This window comes from Poromitra crassiceps, assembly GCF_964638095.1.
Source record: "Poromitra crassiceps genome assembly, chromosome: 13".
Taxonomy (NCBI): Eukaryota; Metazoa; Chordata; class Actinopteri; order Beryciformes; family Melamphaidae; genus Poromitra; species Poromitra crassiceps.
In genome coordinates, this window is record NC_139644.1 from 411,240 (window position 1) to 428,935 (window position 17,696).

Genomic DNA, 17,696 nt, shown 5'->3' on the forward strand with positions numbered 1-17,696 from the left:
TGAAGTGGGAAGTTTGACGACCACAGTTGCACTGTGATGTCCAGTCCAACAAGACTTTAGCTTATGCACTTTTTCAATAAAAACACATTTATCTATTTATTTATTATGACCCAAAATTTGATGGTAAACTGCTAGTTAGTACTGGGATACAAGTGGCTAACATTAGCTCCATCCATTTACAACAGTGGTTTACAACGTTAGCAATTAGGAATTTGTTACATAACAGCTAGTGAATCCCAGCTGCTGGGCGATCTGAAGCCATATATTGTCCTTGATTTCGGTGTTGATCATCATGGTGTTTGTTATATAAAATTGGATGTTGAGAAACCAAATTGATGAGCTGGGTTTGGCAAGAGTAGTGGAGGTATGACATCAGCTGTAAACAAAGGATTTCATTGGTCAAACGTATTTTCCGCAGGCAGAAATCCCGCATATATCCCGCAATAAAATCCCGCACGAATGTTCGGCCGCGGTGTGCAAGCTTCAATTACAACTCATTAAAACATTATTTCGTGAATCTCTGTGCCGATCATTCGCACGAAGAACCGCACCGGAGTGAGACGGCCTTAAGGTTTTACAGCGTACAAGGTCAAAGAAGGGCTTGTATGAATACCTTCTCCCCAATCTCTGTGTTGTGTCCAGCAGGCAGGATGTCCAGGTCGGGCAGCAGAGCGGTGGCTTCCAGCACACGCTGATACCAGCTCTCCTTCCTCTCATGGCCAAACACGATGTTGTCTTTCAGGGTGGCATTCTGGATCCAGGCCTGCTGGGGGACGTAGGCCACTGATCCCTACAGCCAGGAGAGACACACACACACACACACACACACACACAATGGCCGAGTGGGTTTCAGCCCCACAAGCCATGCCAGAGCTGGGGTTCGCGTTGAAGAAGTGTTAAAGGGATACGCCAACATTTTTGGAGATATATTGCTGATAGTAAAATAATGTAGATGTAGATAAATAATATATGGATATATATATATATATAAGATATATATATAAGATATATATATTATATAATTATATAATTATATAATATAATGTAGATGTAGATATATTGCAGATAGTAAAAGCAGAATGTAGATTCCTTTATCTTCACTGTTTCCTCACTGCTACTAGCTTAGCACTACAATGGCAGTATATGGTAGAGCTGTCTACCCCCGTTCAGTGGCCCAAAATACACATTCCACTCACATGTACATGTTGTGACTCTTGTACTCACCACGGGATGAAATAATAATCCAAAGTTACGGGAAATGGTCATTTTCTAAGCAAATCCATAGCGAGAACTAACAAAGAGGGTTCCCTCTGTAACCAAAGTTACTTCCTTGTTTGAGTCTTTGGGTCTAGCTGAAATCTGCTTGGTCACCCTTGATAGGCAAGGATGCAGTGGGGTTCCTGTGTCTGATCCCTGTGCAATTCCAGACGGCATCCCCCAGGGGGGCTACTATCCACAATGGTCTTGGTCATCTGCATTAACAGCCTGGGTTTATATCTGCCTCCTTCTGTTATTCCTGTAAAATATAGTCTCTTAGAACAGACGAGTTGGCTTCCGCAATTTTCAAATGCTCTCGCCATACCGTCTGTACGTCAGACCCCCAGAACATGCACAAGGAAGTAGTGAAAAAAACCTTCAGACCGGAAGGAAGTTCGACGGAATCTGACCAATCACGACACGCGTGTCCACGAAAAATATGTTCCCCCCGGAAACTTAAACCGATGCAGGTTGCTAATGCTAGCAGTGCTTTAGAATTACCATGGAAGCTACGCCGACGAAACCGGTGAAATAAGACCCTGATAGACGTAAACGATGTATCCGCGGCTTGGAGGAACCTCGTGCAAGACGTGCACTTATTCCAGAGTTAAACGAAAGTGATGAGGTAAGTTGCTAACGTTACTGAGCTTATCGTTCGTCTTACTAATCAGCGTTAGCTAACGATAGCTACAGCAGTATACAGCTAGTTAGCTAATGTTAAATTCTGATTGGACGAATGAGCGGAAGTCCCGCCTTTCAACTTCCTCTTCCGTTTGGTGCATGATTCTCCCCCACGAAGTACAGACTGTATATAGCTGCATCTGCCGGATGTAGATAAGACAGTCTGTTTTAAGAGACTATGTAAAATATGCAGATGACCTCACAATGACAGAGCTTCTGATGGGGTCTCTACCTGGCCTGTCTCAGAAGGCCTTGGATTATGTGGCTGAATGGGGTCAGGAGTTTTCACTGGCAATGAATGGAGCTAAGACCATGGACATGGTAATCAGTGCCAGGAGAGAGGGCAACATCCCCTGTCCACCGCCCCCAACAATCTCTGGACAAAACATCAGCAGAGTCTCCACCTTTAAACTGCTTGGAGTTCAGATATCATCTGACTTGTCAGTGGACGCCCACATTAAATGCATGTTCTCAAAGGCACGGCCAAGGATTCATTACCTCAGTGTTGCCAAAAGAGCTGGTCTTCCATCTGATGTTTTAAAACAAATCTACCTGACCTTCATTCGCCCAGTATGCCAGCCCAGTCTGGGGTGGCCTGACAAAAGGCCTCTCTGAGGATCTGGAGAAGGTACAGAAATGATGCTGCAGGATCATTGGAATTCCGTCTTCTTCTCTTCCATCTTTGAGTGAAAGGCGTGATGAGGCCACCCTGCATACCATAACCAACATACTCAAGGATAGCTCCTCCTTCCTGCATGGTTTCCTCCATCCAGCCTCAACTTCCTCTTATTCTCTCCGTCGGCGTAGAGAATACATTGTGGCCACAAGCAGAACCAAAAGACATGAACTCTCTTTTCTTCCTCATGCTCTTAAACTGTGTTATAAATGACTTAATCTTATTTAGCTTATTTACCTATTTATTGCAGGGTTTATGTAGCTAAATGCATAGCTTTTGTCTATGATGATTGATCACTGTAAAGTTTTGATGCAATTCAGGATCACTGTTTAAAAACTGTTTTTATACTGTTGTACCCTGCCTAGTCAAATTTTAACACATTGAGTGCCAGCGACGCCATATGGCGTCAAGAGAAATTTACCGTAGACTGCCAGCGACGCCAAATGGCGTCAATAACTCCAAATTCATATTTTGACAAGGGGAATGTCGATCTAAGCCTCTTACATCGCCTCTTACAATATGGGAGCTGTTGAATGTGTCTAGCCTATTTTACAGAACCCTTAGGTGGCGACAGTGCCCTCCCGATTAGACAGAGGCCAGGAGAAAAGAGAGAAGAAGTCATGAGGAAACGGAAATCGCCATTGATATGCTTGAAGCATAACGTTACTTGGCTGTGCCTGTGAACAACAGCAGTCATCTGCTGCCACGGTTGAGCCCCATCCGTGTCCGCTGCTATGGTCCATCCATATGATTTAGTTGCCGACACGGCGACAGCGGCGTCTTTCTGAGGGGTTACATTGTTCTCGGCTGGGAGCCGAGGACACGCTGTGAAGGAGCGGGGGATGCAAGCAGCGGACTTTTCAGTGCAGATCAAAAAGAGCAAACCGCAGGGGAGACACTCGACTCCTCCCACCACGGAGGAGGGGGAGGAGGGGGGTTGGGCACGCAGGGCACTAACAGCATACAACCATTGACACACACACACCCAGGCAGCAAGCAGCAGGCTCGAACTCAAAGCAGAATTCATTCTGTCGCCTTTCTAACATAAAGATGTGATTATCTCAAAAACTAATTTCAGCATGCTCTTTTCGGTCGAAAACACTCTTTTTCAGAGGGGTGTATTTCCAAAATGGAACGGTTTATAAACACAGTTTTTTTTTTAAATGAAACAGAAGGGTTCAAAGTTTCATTGAGGCTATTGGTTGTCCATATAAGAGGAACACAAAAAATGATATGGCTATATTAAAATGCATTGCGGCCTATGTGGCACAGTACAGCACCTTTTGCCCAAGGGCCGTGGCACTCAAAGTGTTAATAAATGAGACTTGAAACCCTAGGTGGCACCCCAAAATCCCGATTTATGATTGGCTGATGGCCATGTTAGCGGTGGGACCATCAAGTCAATGAACTATGCACCTATATTCTAAGAGACATGGCAGGGGGAGCAAAGAGAAGGCCACATTAGGGATTTTTTAATTTGAAAAAGTCCAAATTCTGAGTTTAAAGTCCAAATTCTGACAACGAATTCAGAGATTAATCTCAGAACTCAGTTTCTTCACATCTGATCTTCACCCAGGTGTTATCCACATATCTGAACCAGTGACTTGGGGCTTCTGCCTCATAGACCCCAACAAACTATTTTCCACCTTCTCCACCCTCCTCAACCCTCCCTCTCCCCCTCCTCCCTCTCTGCTGATGTTTTGTAACCTTCTTTACTAAGAAGGTGGATGACATCAGCTCTTCCTTCCATCCTCCAGATACCATTAACAGCACTCCAGACTCCAACCCTGCTTCTCTGCCCCCTGTCCCATTTCTCCTGCTGAGGTGCTTAAACACATCAGCTCTAACCGAGCCACCTGCTGTCCCCTCAATCCTATCACTTCCTTTCTCCTCCAAACCATCTCCCCTGACCTATCTCCCTTCCTCACTACCCTCATCAACTCCTCTCTGTCCTCAGGTCTTGTTCCAGCTACTCTAAAGACTGCAAGAGTCAAGCCTCTGCTTAAGAAACCCTCCCTTGACCCTACTGCTATTCAGAATTACAGACCTGTCTCTCTTCTCTCATTCCTTTCCAAAACCCTCGAACGAGCAGCTTCCGATCAACTTTCTCTCTATCTCTCCCATAACGACCTCCTTGACCCTCTGCAGTCTGGTTTCAAGGCTTCTCACTCTACTGAGACAGCTCTCCTTGCAGTCACAGAGGCCCTTCATACTGCTAAGGCCTCATCCCCCTCCTCTGTCCTTGTCCTCCTTGTCCTGTCCGCTGCTTTTGACACAGTCAATCACCAAATCCTTCTCTCTATCCTGTCTGACCTAGGCATCTCAGGATCTGCACACTCCTGGTTTGCTTCCTATCTCTCTAACCGCTCATACCGGGTCTTATGGAGAGGATCTCTCTCCAGATCCTGCCCTCTTACCACCGGTGCCCCCCAGGCCTCTGTCCTGGGGCCCTTGCTTTTCCTTCTCTATATCAGATCTCTCTGTCATATCATCTCATCTCATGGCTTTTCCTATCACTGCTACGCCGATGACACTCAGCTTTACCTTTCGTTCCCCCCTCAGACACCCAAATTGAGGCACGCATTTTTGCATGCCTCAAAGACATTGGTGACTGGATGTCTGCCCACCACCTTAAGCTCAATCTTGGTAAGACAGAGCTACTCTTCCTCCTAGGGAAAGACTGCCCTCTAGCAGACCTCTCCATCTCCATTGACAATACCACTCTGCTTCCCTCCAAAACAGCTAAGAACCTTGGGGTGATCATTGACAACCAGCTGTCTTGCTCGGCCTACATTGCTGCGACAGCACGCTCCTGTAGGTTCTCCCTGTACAAAATCCGCCCGTTTCTCACCAGGGAAGCGACACAACTCCTGGTCCAGTCACTTATCATCTCCCACCTGGACTACTGCAACATGCTTCTGGCTGGCCTTCCTGCCGCTGACATCCGTCCACTTCAGCTCATTCAGAACGCTGCAGCCCATCTGGTTTTCAACCAACCCAAATTCTCTCATGTCACTCCCCTCTTCCGTGACCTTCACTGGCTTCCCATCTCGGCACGCATTAAATTCAAAACACTGGTTCTGGCCTACAGGGCAGTACACCAGACAGCCCCTCGGTACCTGCAATCTATGGTCAGGCTCCAAATCTCTCACCGTTCCCTCCGCTCCTCCACCAGTGCAGGACGCCTCGCCCCTCCTCCGCTACGGGGGCTCAAAAGTCGCTCATCCCGTTCGCGACTCTTCTCGTCCCTGGCACCTCAATGGTGGAACGAGCTTGCACCTTCGGTCAGGACGGCCGAATCACTGCCAATCTTAACTTTTTTCTCTCTCTCTAAAAAAAAAAAAAAAAAAAAAAAACCTAAACTAAACTAAACTTTACCACTATGCCTTCAGAAGTTGTAGTTGTCATAGACTGTGTTGCATAGTTGATTGCTCTATTGCTGACAAAATGTGTTATTGTAAGTCGCTTTGGATAAAAGCATCTGCCAAATGACGTAATGTAATGTAATAGATATCCATGGCCTTCCTCTCCACTTCCTCCATGTACAAACTGACTATGATGGGGGACACTGGTTAGTGTCTGTAGTAAACACCATTGTATTTGAAATATGTGGTGTTCAAACACAGATCCAGTAGACATTCCAGACATTTTAGACTTATTTCTACAGGTTGCTTTCTAGTGATTTTACCTTGATGGAGACGTGGCCACTCCTCTTCTCCATTTCTCCCAGCATGGCAGACAGCAGAGAGGACTTCCCTGAGCCCACATGGCCGACCACAGCCACCAGGGAACCCCTCTTTACCTTCACATTGATCTTTCGCAGGCAGGGGGGCCCCTCCTTGGACCAGGCAAAGGTTCCCCCTTCGATCACAACTCCATCCTCATCTAGGAAAGACAGAGACCGAGACTCTTAAAAGTTATATATTTCCTCCCATTTGATTTTAAGCTCAATGAAAAATCCACCATAAAACATGTGGTCATGTGGCGTGTGCACATTTTGGAGACATTGGGAGATGGCAAAGTAGTAAAATGAAGAAAAAGGGAAAAAAGGCATTTGGACTGGAATTTCCAGGCAGACTCCACATCAACTTAGAAATCCATTGAATAATAATCTATCTAGACAGCGCTACATCTAAATAGCACCTTGCTGCTTGTTCCAAAGCAGATCATTTGTCCAAAAAGCAATACTGTACATGTCATTATAGGCTGACATGGTGTGAATTAGAGCCCTGCACGGGCCTAAAACTTGGGCCATAGCCCGGCCAATGCCCAAGACAATTAAGCTATCCCCAACCGAGCCCTAATTGTTTATTTAAAAACCAGGCCCTACCCAACCATCCGGTCTCAGGGCCCGTGGGGTTCAGGTCGCAGACCTACGGTGAATTAGTCTCAAGTCGTATATTACAGTCTTTTAGCGGAGAGCCAGCAGTTTCTCACAATCAAATGTGACAGATTCAAGGTGCTATTTCAAGGTAATAAATAATTATGTCTGATCCCCGATCAGAATACATGATCTTTTTTTATCCATATCAAATTAGATTCAAGGTTCAAGGTTCAATAAATGTATTGCCATGTCAACATAGTTGATAGGAACACTGCAGGCTTCATTCATATATTTTCCTAACTCCTTGTTTATTTCTCCATGAGCTGTGGAAAACGTACGGCACATGATGACGATGACGTATAACTAAATACTTGACCTATATTGACCCCAATCATAAAACCTGACAAGTCCCCAGGAGGTTGGTTCTAGTCCGGCGAGGGGCAATAAAACTCAACGTGCAGTAACTGCAAATTACCACAATTTGTGCAATAATCAAAAATCCACACTTTCACTTTACTGACTGGATGCACCTTACTCGTTATTATCATTATTTTAATTTTATATTATTATTAATATATTATTACTGTTGTATTATTGTTACTATTATTATTATTGTATTATTATTATTACTACTACTATGACTAATATTATTACTATACTCCCTCTGCGGTATACAGGATATGTATGTATGTAAGGAAATAGTAGGTACCTCAGATATTTCACTTTACTAAATGGTACTTGAGAATGACTGATAGAAAATGCACATATTTTGTGACACTTTACTGTACATAGGCTACGTAACTTTTATTTTATTCTATTTCATTGTATGGAACAGTCCTATGTCTGTTATAATGTTTGATGCTTATGTTGATATTTTTCCATGCCTGAGTACGAGCAACTGTAGCATGTCCCAATTTCCCCTCGGGGATCAATTAAATTTTTCTGATTCTGATTCTGAACTTACTTTGATAATTGAAGTGACATCTTTGTTTAGAATGCAACAAAGACAAGGATGTGTGTGTGTGTCTGTGTGTGTGTGTGTGTGTGTGTGTGTGTGTGTGTGTGTGTGTGTGTGTGTGTGTGCGCGTGCGCGTGCACATGAGCGCATTTTCTCCCTACCAGTGCTGTAAGGGAGTCGCTCCACATTGTCTGGCTTGAGTTGGTCCTGGCAGAGGAACTTGCCCAGACGTTTGAGGGAGATGATGGCCTGCGCCAAGACAAACCATCCACCACAAACTTATTACACATCTGCCAGCTTCACGTACTGCAGATTATGAATGCTATCTGTCATTATCTTCATGTTTGGATTACATGGGGTACAATCTGTCACAGCAAGATGAATAGAGCTCATGGAGTTTGCCAAGAAAGCTGTGAAAATTGAATCAGGAATAATTTGTGAATGTGATTTTGGTGAATATCATTCATTTCTGGAATTTTGCTACTCATGATGAATTCATTGGCAATCCAATTTATAAAGGCCCCCTCCCGTCAGATTTCCTACCTGTATAAATGTTGGTGTTCTATGACAACATTATAGTGTGTCGAAGTGTCCTTGACCAAGACACTGAACCCCTAACTGCTCCCGACGAGCAGTTAGCGCCTTGCATGGCTGCAGACGCTGTCGGTGTGTGAATGGGTGAATGTGAGGTATTCATGTAAAAGCGCTTTGGGTAGTTGATAAACTATATAAAATGCGCTCTATAAATACAGTCCATTTACCATTTATTTTTAAGAGAAAAAACCCCGAAATAAGTGGGACTGGGTTAGGTTCATTGTAGCTGCAAAACAAAGTTGCAAAATCTTTAAATGGGTGTGTTTTTATTATTCATTAAAATATCCAGCATTGTATGATAATTAAAATCTCCTTCTAACACTGCCAATACCATTTAGAGAAAGCATATAATACAAACAGTAGTGGTAAATACAGAGGTGGGTATCCAAGGTGAGTAGTTTACCACCTGATTGATTGATACAGTTGAACTGAAAATGTGCCTAATTTCAAAGAGGCGTTTACCCACCATCCACTATGCCCCTGAATAAAAAACAATCAGAGGTGGAAAGAGTACTGACAATTTCTATTCAAGTACAAGTATTGTTACTTTAGTGAAAATTAACTCAAGTATAAGTAAAAGTATTAGTCCAGGAAATTACTCAAGTAAGAGTAAAAAAGTAGCCAATTTTAAAAGTACTCAAGTAAAAGTACATTTGCTTTGGTTAGAGGTTAGATTCCCTGCCTGAACCCGACCTGGCCCGTGGGTCAGGGCCGGGTGGGGCCAGAATTTCCCTTCTATTCCTCGGACCCGGGCCAGGCTCATGGTCAGATATAAGGCCCTTTCTTTTACTTTTTTATAATTGGGGTGCTATTTGGTCTAATAATCAGTTATGTAAATTGTAACCTTAGAGACAGGGGTTCCCAAAGCTTTTCATCTTGGGACCCAAAAGATACATTTTGTGTGTCCCTGGGACCCAAACTAACAAAAAACATATGGTAATAAGTTGCCATGACGACCAGTTGGCAATCCACCCCCCACAGGTCCGCGACCCAAATAGAGCCCCGTCCCATAGTTTGTGAAACGCAGCCTTAGAACCTTATCAATCACTGTATTATTCACGAGACTGAACAGACAACATAGATATAGTTTAGATAAACAGCCAACATACTAACATTTCTGGTTCGGGCCAGACTCGGGCCCATAAATGCAACCAATGGGCATAACCGTGGGAAGTATGGGTGCTGCAGGTGCGCCAGCACCCTCTGCTGGCAGGACCCAAACAATATTGCCTTGTGAGTCTGTGGCCACAAGCCTGCAGCATCGCAAAGCGAGCGCACTGGGTGCCCTTGAGTGCACTAATGTGCTTGGAAAGAACATAGAAGAACTGCGAGATGATGCAGTGGTGGATAGAATGCTACAAACTGTAGCCAACACAGCAGGACTGAAAATGCCAGCTGAGCCCAGCGTGACAAAGACCCCAGCCCGCCATACAGAGCCAGAACAGAGCCAGGCAGAAGTTGCGCAACAGTCATGGAGACTGTTGCGTTCGACCAAGAAGGCATGAAAACAGCAGCTCTCAGAGAGGAGGTGCTTATTAAAGCTGCTGCTGTGCAGCATACATCTGTGATTGTGCCTTGCTGCTTTTCATGCTGCATTTTTCTGGCTATATGTGCACGCTTGACTTTCTTCTATGTCGTTGATTGTTTACTGTTGCCATGGTGATTAGCTCTGCGCTGCACTGCTCAGCTGTATACACTGTATAGTTGCTCACCGTCATTACTGCTTGTTCATTCGCACTCCCCTCCCTCTTTTTTTCTCAGCTCCCCCCCAGTATACATGACTTGGCCATTGGCTATGCCAATGGGATGGGCCCAGCCGGGCTCAGAAGGTGCACGGGCTTGGGTCGAGCTAGTTTTTTTGCGCCCCATCTAAGCTCTAATTTGTGTTACTTTAAAATATATATATATTTTCATTATGTACCCCAATACATTTCACACATTTAACACATTACGGGCTCTATCTTCCCACCGGTGGTAATTTTGCCTTAGCGCCCGTTTTGTGCTGGAATAGCACCGTGCAAAGCCCTAATTGTGGGCGTGTCGGCCCGCTGCGCTTCACGTGATCTCAGCACAAACCTCCATAGGCGTGTTTATGCCAATAAAGGATTCACAAGGTGAGATCACTCCCCTTAAAAGCCACAGCGTCACCGCCATCATGTCACCAGCTTCTTTCTTGCTGAGAGCAAGCAGAGAAACAGAGAGAGAAAACAGACAGGGTGAGAGAGAGAGAGAGAGAGAGAGAGAGGGGGGGGGGAGAGAACGAGAGAGGGAAGAGAGAGAGGGCTGCAGCGCAATTATGCAGTGATGTCCCAAAGCGTGCGCTTACTGTAATTACCGTAGACGTTTCGTTCATATAGGCAAAAAAAAAGTGAAAAAAGTGAACAGCGAGCACACTCCAAAAAATGTATAAATAACTTTGGTGCAAGGCACATATAATATCAAGTCACAGCAGAAAGAGCCAGCACACAAAAAAGTCCTTTCAAAGGTTTAATACCTGTAGTCTGGGTAGGGCAGCAGCACAGCAACAAACAGTTTCGGCGCGTAGGCCTTCTTCAGTGTTGTGCCACAGTATAGGCGGACATGACGGTTAAATACAGTCAAAACTGGAAATACATTCAATTACAAATAAATATATACTTTTTTATAAACCGCCGAACGTAGACGGGTACAAGAAAAGGAAACAACCCCATCCAACGATTAACAATTATAGATCATATTGTGTAAGAGATACTACAATTATAGATCATATTGTGTAAGAGAGCATAGCTATAACATAGGCCTACACATCTAAAAATATTTGTTTCTTTAAAGGGTAGGAATGTGTGAGATTTTACTTCTAGCCTATTTCAATAGCCTGTGTCAGAATTGTCCACTCTGGTTAAGCCATTGACTGCGGTCACGCGCTGTGGAGAAGCTGGTCTTGCATGCGTGCAATTGCAGGGAAAGAGGTTACTGTACTGGCCGGACACTACGGGTCGGTCCCCTGGGTGTTTTGGGGCGGCCAGGGTGGGGAGACGCAGCTTGGCACAACACCATCACAACTTTCTCAAAAGCAATCTACTGTTACCTCACACCACAAACCTGTATGGTCGGGAATGATGTAGCCTAATAAAACCATGACAAACGATTCTCATTTTTAAATCAAGGTGTGTTTTTTCTGCAATGTAGGCTATAGTTGAAAATCAACGTGGCATTCCGAGGAGAGAAGAGTGTGTGCAGGCGCGAGTGGAGTGACATCCATGCCGTGCCTAAATGGATCCAAGCAAGGATTTCCTGCACTGCACGGAGATGTGGAGACTGTCTGCGCTCAGGCGTACGTCTGCGTTTGCGCTAAGACCAGCTATTTCCTGCCGTTAAAATTGAGAGCACCCAAGGCGATTTTTTCTAACACATTGCGCTGTAACGCCTATTTTGGAAGGGCAACTCCCAAACCTCTCTTTGCACATACCGACGGTATCTTCCCCACAGCGCTAAATGACACTTGTGCGAGACACATGATAGGCTAGAGGCCCACCGACACGCCTGGGCCACGCCTACACCTGTGTCATCACAGTGCAAAACTGGACGGTGGAGGCAGACGATAGCTTAGATGCTGGGAAGATAGCAATAAGAGGCGTGCAAATGCAGCGCAAAGGCAGTGCAAATTATAGCGCCATACAACGATAGGGCCCTACGTGTTCCCTAAGCTGTCCCTGTCTTTGTCTGTCTTGTCTTTGATACTGCACAGCTCGTTCAGATGCAGCCATGTCAGTGATGCTAAATTTGGCCGACGTGATTCTGCGAGCAGTCCCGTTTTGCAGTGTGCAAAACAAAAATCTAAATGTACTCATTTACTCAGTTTACATTTAAAAAGACTCAATTAGGACATATATTATAAAAATTATTAAAGTAAAAGTAAAAGTATAGCATTATAAAAATACTATAACAACTAATAATTTTTTTTTACTTTTACTTGAGTACTTTCCACCTGATGTATAGTCATACATCATCACCTGTTCTTAACGACACCATATATTTTTTTATTTTTTTTTACTTTGAGCATAAAATGAGGTTATCTGTTTAAAAACATATACTGGCGAATACTTTTTTCCCCTACTGTATTCTGTTTTGATGTTTTTTTATCTTGTATGTTTTTATGTCTTGAGGACTACGGATGCAAATGAGCTGTTGGCTAAATCCAACATTTACTGTTATCATAATGACTCTGCATAGGTATCTGTTCATTAATGTGTACTGTCCTGACCAAATAAACAAATTAAGTCAAGTAAAAAGTAAAGAAAATTGTGGTTAATCAACAGGCTCATGACTCGGCAACAAATGAAATATCTTAAAAATGACCAAACACACTGGAGGGGGCTTGGATTGTGTTTGCATTCGAGGGGCCTTTGTGTAATATTATCATAAATCAAAGGTTAGAAGAGCAAAAATCTCAGACCCTGTGTGCTAATACGCCATGCTAATTATTTTGGATGGAACAGGAAAATAATAGCCTATTAGTGATGATGTCATTTGTCCTGACCTGCATGGTGGTGCTCATGGCAAAAGGAAGCTGACTGAGCGGAGTCTTCAAGATGTTGATGAGGGCCATGGAGACAAAGACTTTCTGAGCATCCAGTACATTCTTGTCATCGATCAGCACATAGACTCCAAACATGGTGAACGCTATCTGTAGGGAACACAAAATGCAAGAACCTATATTCTTCACTGGTCAGTGGTCAGGTTTGAAGAAACTGAACAGAACTAGTAGTAGTAGTAATAGTAAATGGGGGGAGGCGGGAATGGAACCACCGACCTCTTTTATTGAAAGCGATTAGTGGACGACCCGCTCTACCTCCTGAGCTACAGCCGCCCGTAGTAGTAGCAGTAGTAGTAGCAGTAGTAGTAGTAGTACTGTAGTAGTAGTAGTAGTAGTAGCAGTAGTAGTAGCAGTAGTAGTAGCAGCAGTAGCAGTAGTAGTAGTAGTAGTAGTAGTAGTAGTAGTAGTAGCAGCAGTAGTAGTCGTAGTAGCAGCAGTAGCAGCAGTAGTAGTCATAGTAATAGTTGCTGTAGTAGTAGAACACTAGTGCCAAAAGCGTTCCTTTCATTGGGAATGTATGGCAATCTTTTGTGGTATGCAGATTCCAAGTAAAAAAAAACACCCTGGACAGGTTGCCAGTCCACTGTGGGAGGAAACCAGAGCTCCTGGAGCAAGCCGAGTAAGCTAGAGCAATATGCTGGAATAATTTTGGATCTTATGTTGGTTCAGATCTCCTGTTCTTTTTCATTCTTGACTGTTGACTGTTTTGTTTATGATGCTATGTGTTATTGTTTGTCATGTTTTTATAAAGACCAGGGACCATGATCCCTTGGATGTTGTTGTTCTTTATCCAGAATACAATCAATCAACCCATGCAACCCTTACCCCACACAAAACACTTTTTCAAGGGGGTTAAAACGACATATGTTTTCGAATGCGACCTCTTGCAGTTGTGTGAGTAAGTGCATGCGTGTAGTAATGCATAATGCATAATGCATGCGTGTAGTAATGCATAATGCATAATGTGAGAGTCGACAGCTGTAACCAGGAAGTACGGGCGACCTCTGGCAGTCTTTAAGACATTGGAATAGCTCACTGACACATAAGGGGTGGATTGGTGGACTGCTAACTTCCTCGTGTTTCAACTTCCTCGTTGCAAGCATCTCAGTTCACCTCTCGACGTGTTCTGTTTTGAACCCTAACCAAGTTGTTTATCTCTAAACCTAACCAGGAAATGCGGCACCACCAGTCCCACCAATCCCACCAAGCACCGAGCCTCTACCACTGTGAACACCGGGCCTCTCCCACTGTGAACACCGGGCCGGTGGCATTGAAAAATGAAGAGAAGACACAGGGGCACTTGCTCATGTTGTTTTGGGAGTTGTTGGAAATCTACATATCGTCGCTGTCCAATGAAAACCACTTAACTAAATTTTTTACTAGTTTTACTTTTTACTATAGATGGAATATATCCATTCTCCTCTATCTACTGGTAGGTTTTGACGTCTAAATGACCAATGAAAACATGTTTTATTGGGTAATCTATTTATCACCACTGGATGTTAGAGCTGCCCATCACACAGCGTATGCGACAGGAGAACCTCAAAGCTCCTCCCCTACCTCCATCTGAACCCCCTCCAACATGAGGAATTACCTGGAAAGCATGCACTGTAGAACCGAACACCGCTGTATATTTCTGCTTCGTTTCATTTATTGTGACTTTGTCTGACATAAATAGATCGAAAAAATGTTTTCCTAGCCTGCAAACTCATTTAAACTATGCAGATCAAAGTGGTTTCTGACAAGAGTAATGTTAGCATTAGGGAGAGGTTGTGTCCCCCAGAGACGGCTCCATAAGGGTTATGGCTGCTAGAGGCTGCTTGCCCCGGAGAAAGTGCCTCAAAATCGGACTGGTAATCCTGTAACACCATTTGAGCTTATTCAGGTAAAATATTCATAATGTAATGACACTTCCTTGGAAAAACTGACTATAATGAAGACATGTGCCAACTTTGAGGATGTGGGTCCCTATCGTTGCATCGGCGCTGTTTCTAGGCCGAGCGCCTGGCGCAGCGCAAATCAGTGGGCGTGGACCAGCGCACTTGATATCGTCGTGCTGGCGCTACACGCAGCCTAAAGCATTACAACCACGCCTTTTAAGCGTAAAATTATGCACCGTCATGCTCATTGGATAACTGCAATAAAGGAATCGCACGCTTGCCTTTTTAGCTCCAATTCCAGTGATCCCGCAAAACCAGACGAAAGCCAAACGCTCTGCCCCCCCCCCTCCCTTCATCCAGTCTGTCTGTCTGCATTATAGGCTATTATTCCATATTATTATGCTTCTCAAACCAATCTAACTGCAGTTTCAATACTGCAAGCATGTAAATACGCTACACTATAGCAAGATCAAAGTGAAAATAATGTTCTAAATGCATCAGCTAGAAAAATATAGCCTATTAGATTGGTGAAAGTTTGTCCAGAAAGATATCATTTTCTCTCGCCTGCTGCAGGAAGGATGATGCACATAAATATAGCCTACATTATGTAAAGTCATTGCATAAATGTGTTTTTATTGTAAAACTAAATGTGAAGTAGGGCCAAGTTATTGGAGCAGACATCACAGTATAGCACATCACAGAAGCGCGTTCCGCTGTCACTTATCTAAATCACGTTAAACCCACAAGGGGTATATATAGGCTCAAGAGGACATATATGTTTCACATAGGGTGGTGTTTCATTTCGATGTTTTATTTGGTCCAATATTGAAATGTTCTACAATTGCAGGTTGTCTTACCATTACACATTATTTTAGATCTACCTTTTATATCTATTTCGGCTCATTTGGTTGCTATTTAGTAGCGAAATGGAGGACCCAATTGCATGCTGGGACATTCACAGGCACTAAACTTACAACTGCTATTTCCTATGGGAAGCTGGGTGCTGCTATGTGTTGTGTCTGTCTGAGCGAGGGAGTCAGAGAGAGAGAGAGAAGGGTGACAGAGAAGAGGCAGAAGAGGACTGGCGCACTGAATAGGCCTGGTTTCAGAGAGAGACAGAGAAGGGTGACAGGGGAGAGGCAGAAGAGCACTCCTTGACACTGGCGCACTGAATAGGCCTGCTTTTCAAAGGCGCAAAGCGCTAAATGTAGGCCAGGTGCGAAGATATCAGTAGGCCGGTAGTTAGCGCCGACACGCCCACTTTGGCCCATTCTGGGACTGCGCCATGCCCATTCGGCCTAAAGCGCATTTGGCAGCGTAAAGCCATATTGATATCATCCCAAAACAGGCGCAAGGCACGTTTTTTTGCGTTTAAGGCCCGTTTTAGCGCTGAAGGCCTGTGGGAGAATAGGGCCCGTGGTGTTCAGTATTTTAAGAGCACAGGTTTTTTTAAGTTCCTGAAAACTTGCCCTTTTGGAGATACGTGATTTTCATCGGACAGCGACGATATTCTGTCATTTCAGTAAGAGGACCTGTTGCACAGAAAGGACCAGGGCCGAGATTCCAACCAAGGATGTTATGCAAACACTCAAACTCCACACAGGAGCTTCTTCCTGTGAGATGACAATGCTAAGCACTGAGCCACTGATCTGCCCGTGCCTGGTTAATTGAAGGTTAAAAAATACTAGCAATAATCAAGTACTAGTTCAATCTTAAAACTCTAATTTATAACTATGTAGTTTAGCATTTCTGTCAGCATGCCACCATATCTCACCAGGAAGGAGGAGGAGTTGAAAGAAGCCAGGGATATGGAGTAGAGGATCTGGGATTTCTTCAGTGCATTGAGCTCCCTCTCTCTCAGGCCTCCTACCCGGCCCAGGAAGGCCTCCTCCCAGGCATAGAACTTGAGGATCTTGATGCCATTCAGAATCTCATTCATCAGCTTGATCCGTCCATCCATGAACTTCATCTGGACCTCCTAGGTGCAGAACAGCATTTAGAATCAGGACTCAGGAATGAGGGGATTTGGAGGACAATGTGGTCAGAGTGCGCTACACTCACCATTAAACCAGATTCTGCCTAGCGTGAGGCATGACTGAGGTTTTGAGTTTTTTCTTTTCTTTTTGGCACACAAACAATTACAATTTGTGATGTGGTAGTCTGACTTAGTGGAAGTAGCCTGCTGATTGGTCGTGTCTATTTCAGACAGAATGTTCCTCCACTCAAGGCCGGATCTACCATATGGGCAACCTGGGCAGGTGCCCAGGGGCCCTCAGTATGAAGGGGCCCTATTTTCTTTTTTCTTTTTTGTCGGGCTCATGTCGGGCTCCACAGAACTATGACACAAATCTAAGACCAAACAGGACAAATTAAAAATGGTTTCCAAGAAGATTAAGTCTCATGATTGAGTGTCATTGGATGCCTGTGGGCAAGTGGTGACCAGGTGCGCGGGAAGTGGGGGTGCTGTTTTGTATTGGAATTGTAATGTAAATTAAAACAATTATATATATATGATTAAAATGTGTTTTATATGCTTTATACTGCAATATTTAGGGTTTAGTTGAAGACTATGAGCAAAGCAAAGAGGGTGGAGATGTTATTTTTGATGTTTGGTTTATAATAATAAGATAATAAAATATAATACTAAATAAGTTAAGTGTTTCTGCCTGTGTTGCTGTCTGTTGTAGTGTAAAATGACCTAAAGGGAGAGCAGGTGGTGACATGAAAGTGAGTGAGAAAAGGAGAAAATA

The 17,696-nt window shown here is 44.0% G+C and overlaps 1 protein-coding gene across 1 annotated transcript in view; it reads right to left on the reverse strand.

Annotated features, from left to right (window-relative positions):
- Positions 1-17,696, reverse strand: part of LOC310787379 (multidrug resistance-associated protein 1-like) — a gene marked incomplete at both ends in the record, with an annotated part of 143,201 nt that overhangs the window by 51,600 nt on the left and 73,905 nt on the right. The window contains 5 exons of the mRNA XM_083648779.1: positions 614-790; positions 6,303-6,499; positions 8,058-8,145; positions 13,010-13,156; positions 16,721-16,924. Of these exons, the coding sequence (XP_083504905.1) occupies positions 614-790; positions 6,303-6,499; positions 8,058-8,145; positions 13,010-13,156; positions 16,721-16,924 (813 nt within the window). The remainder of the gene's footprint in view (positions 1-613; positions 791-6,302; positions 6,500-8,057; positions 8,146-13,009; positions 13,157-16,720; positions 16,925-17,696) is intronic.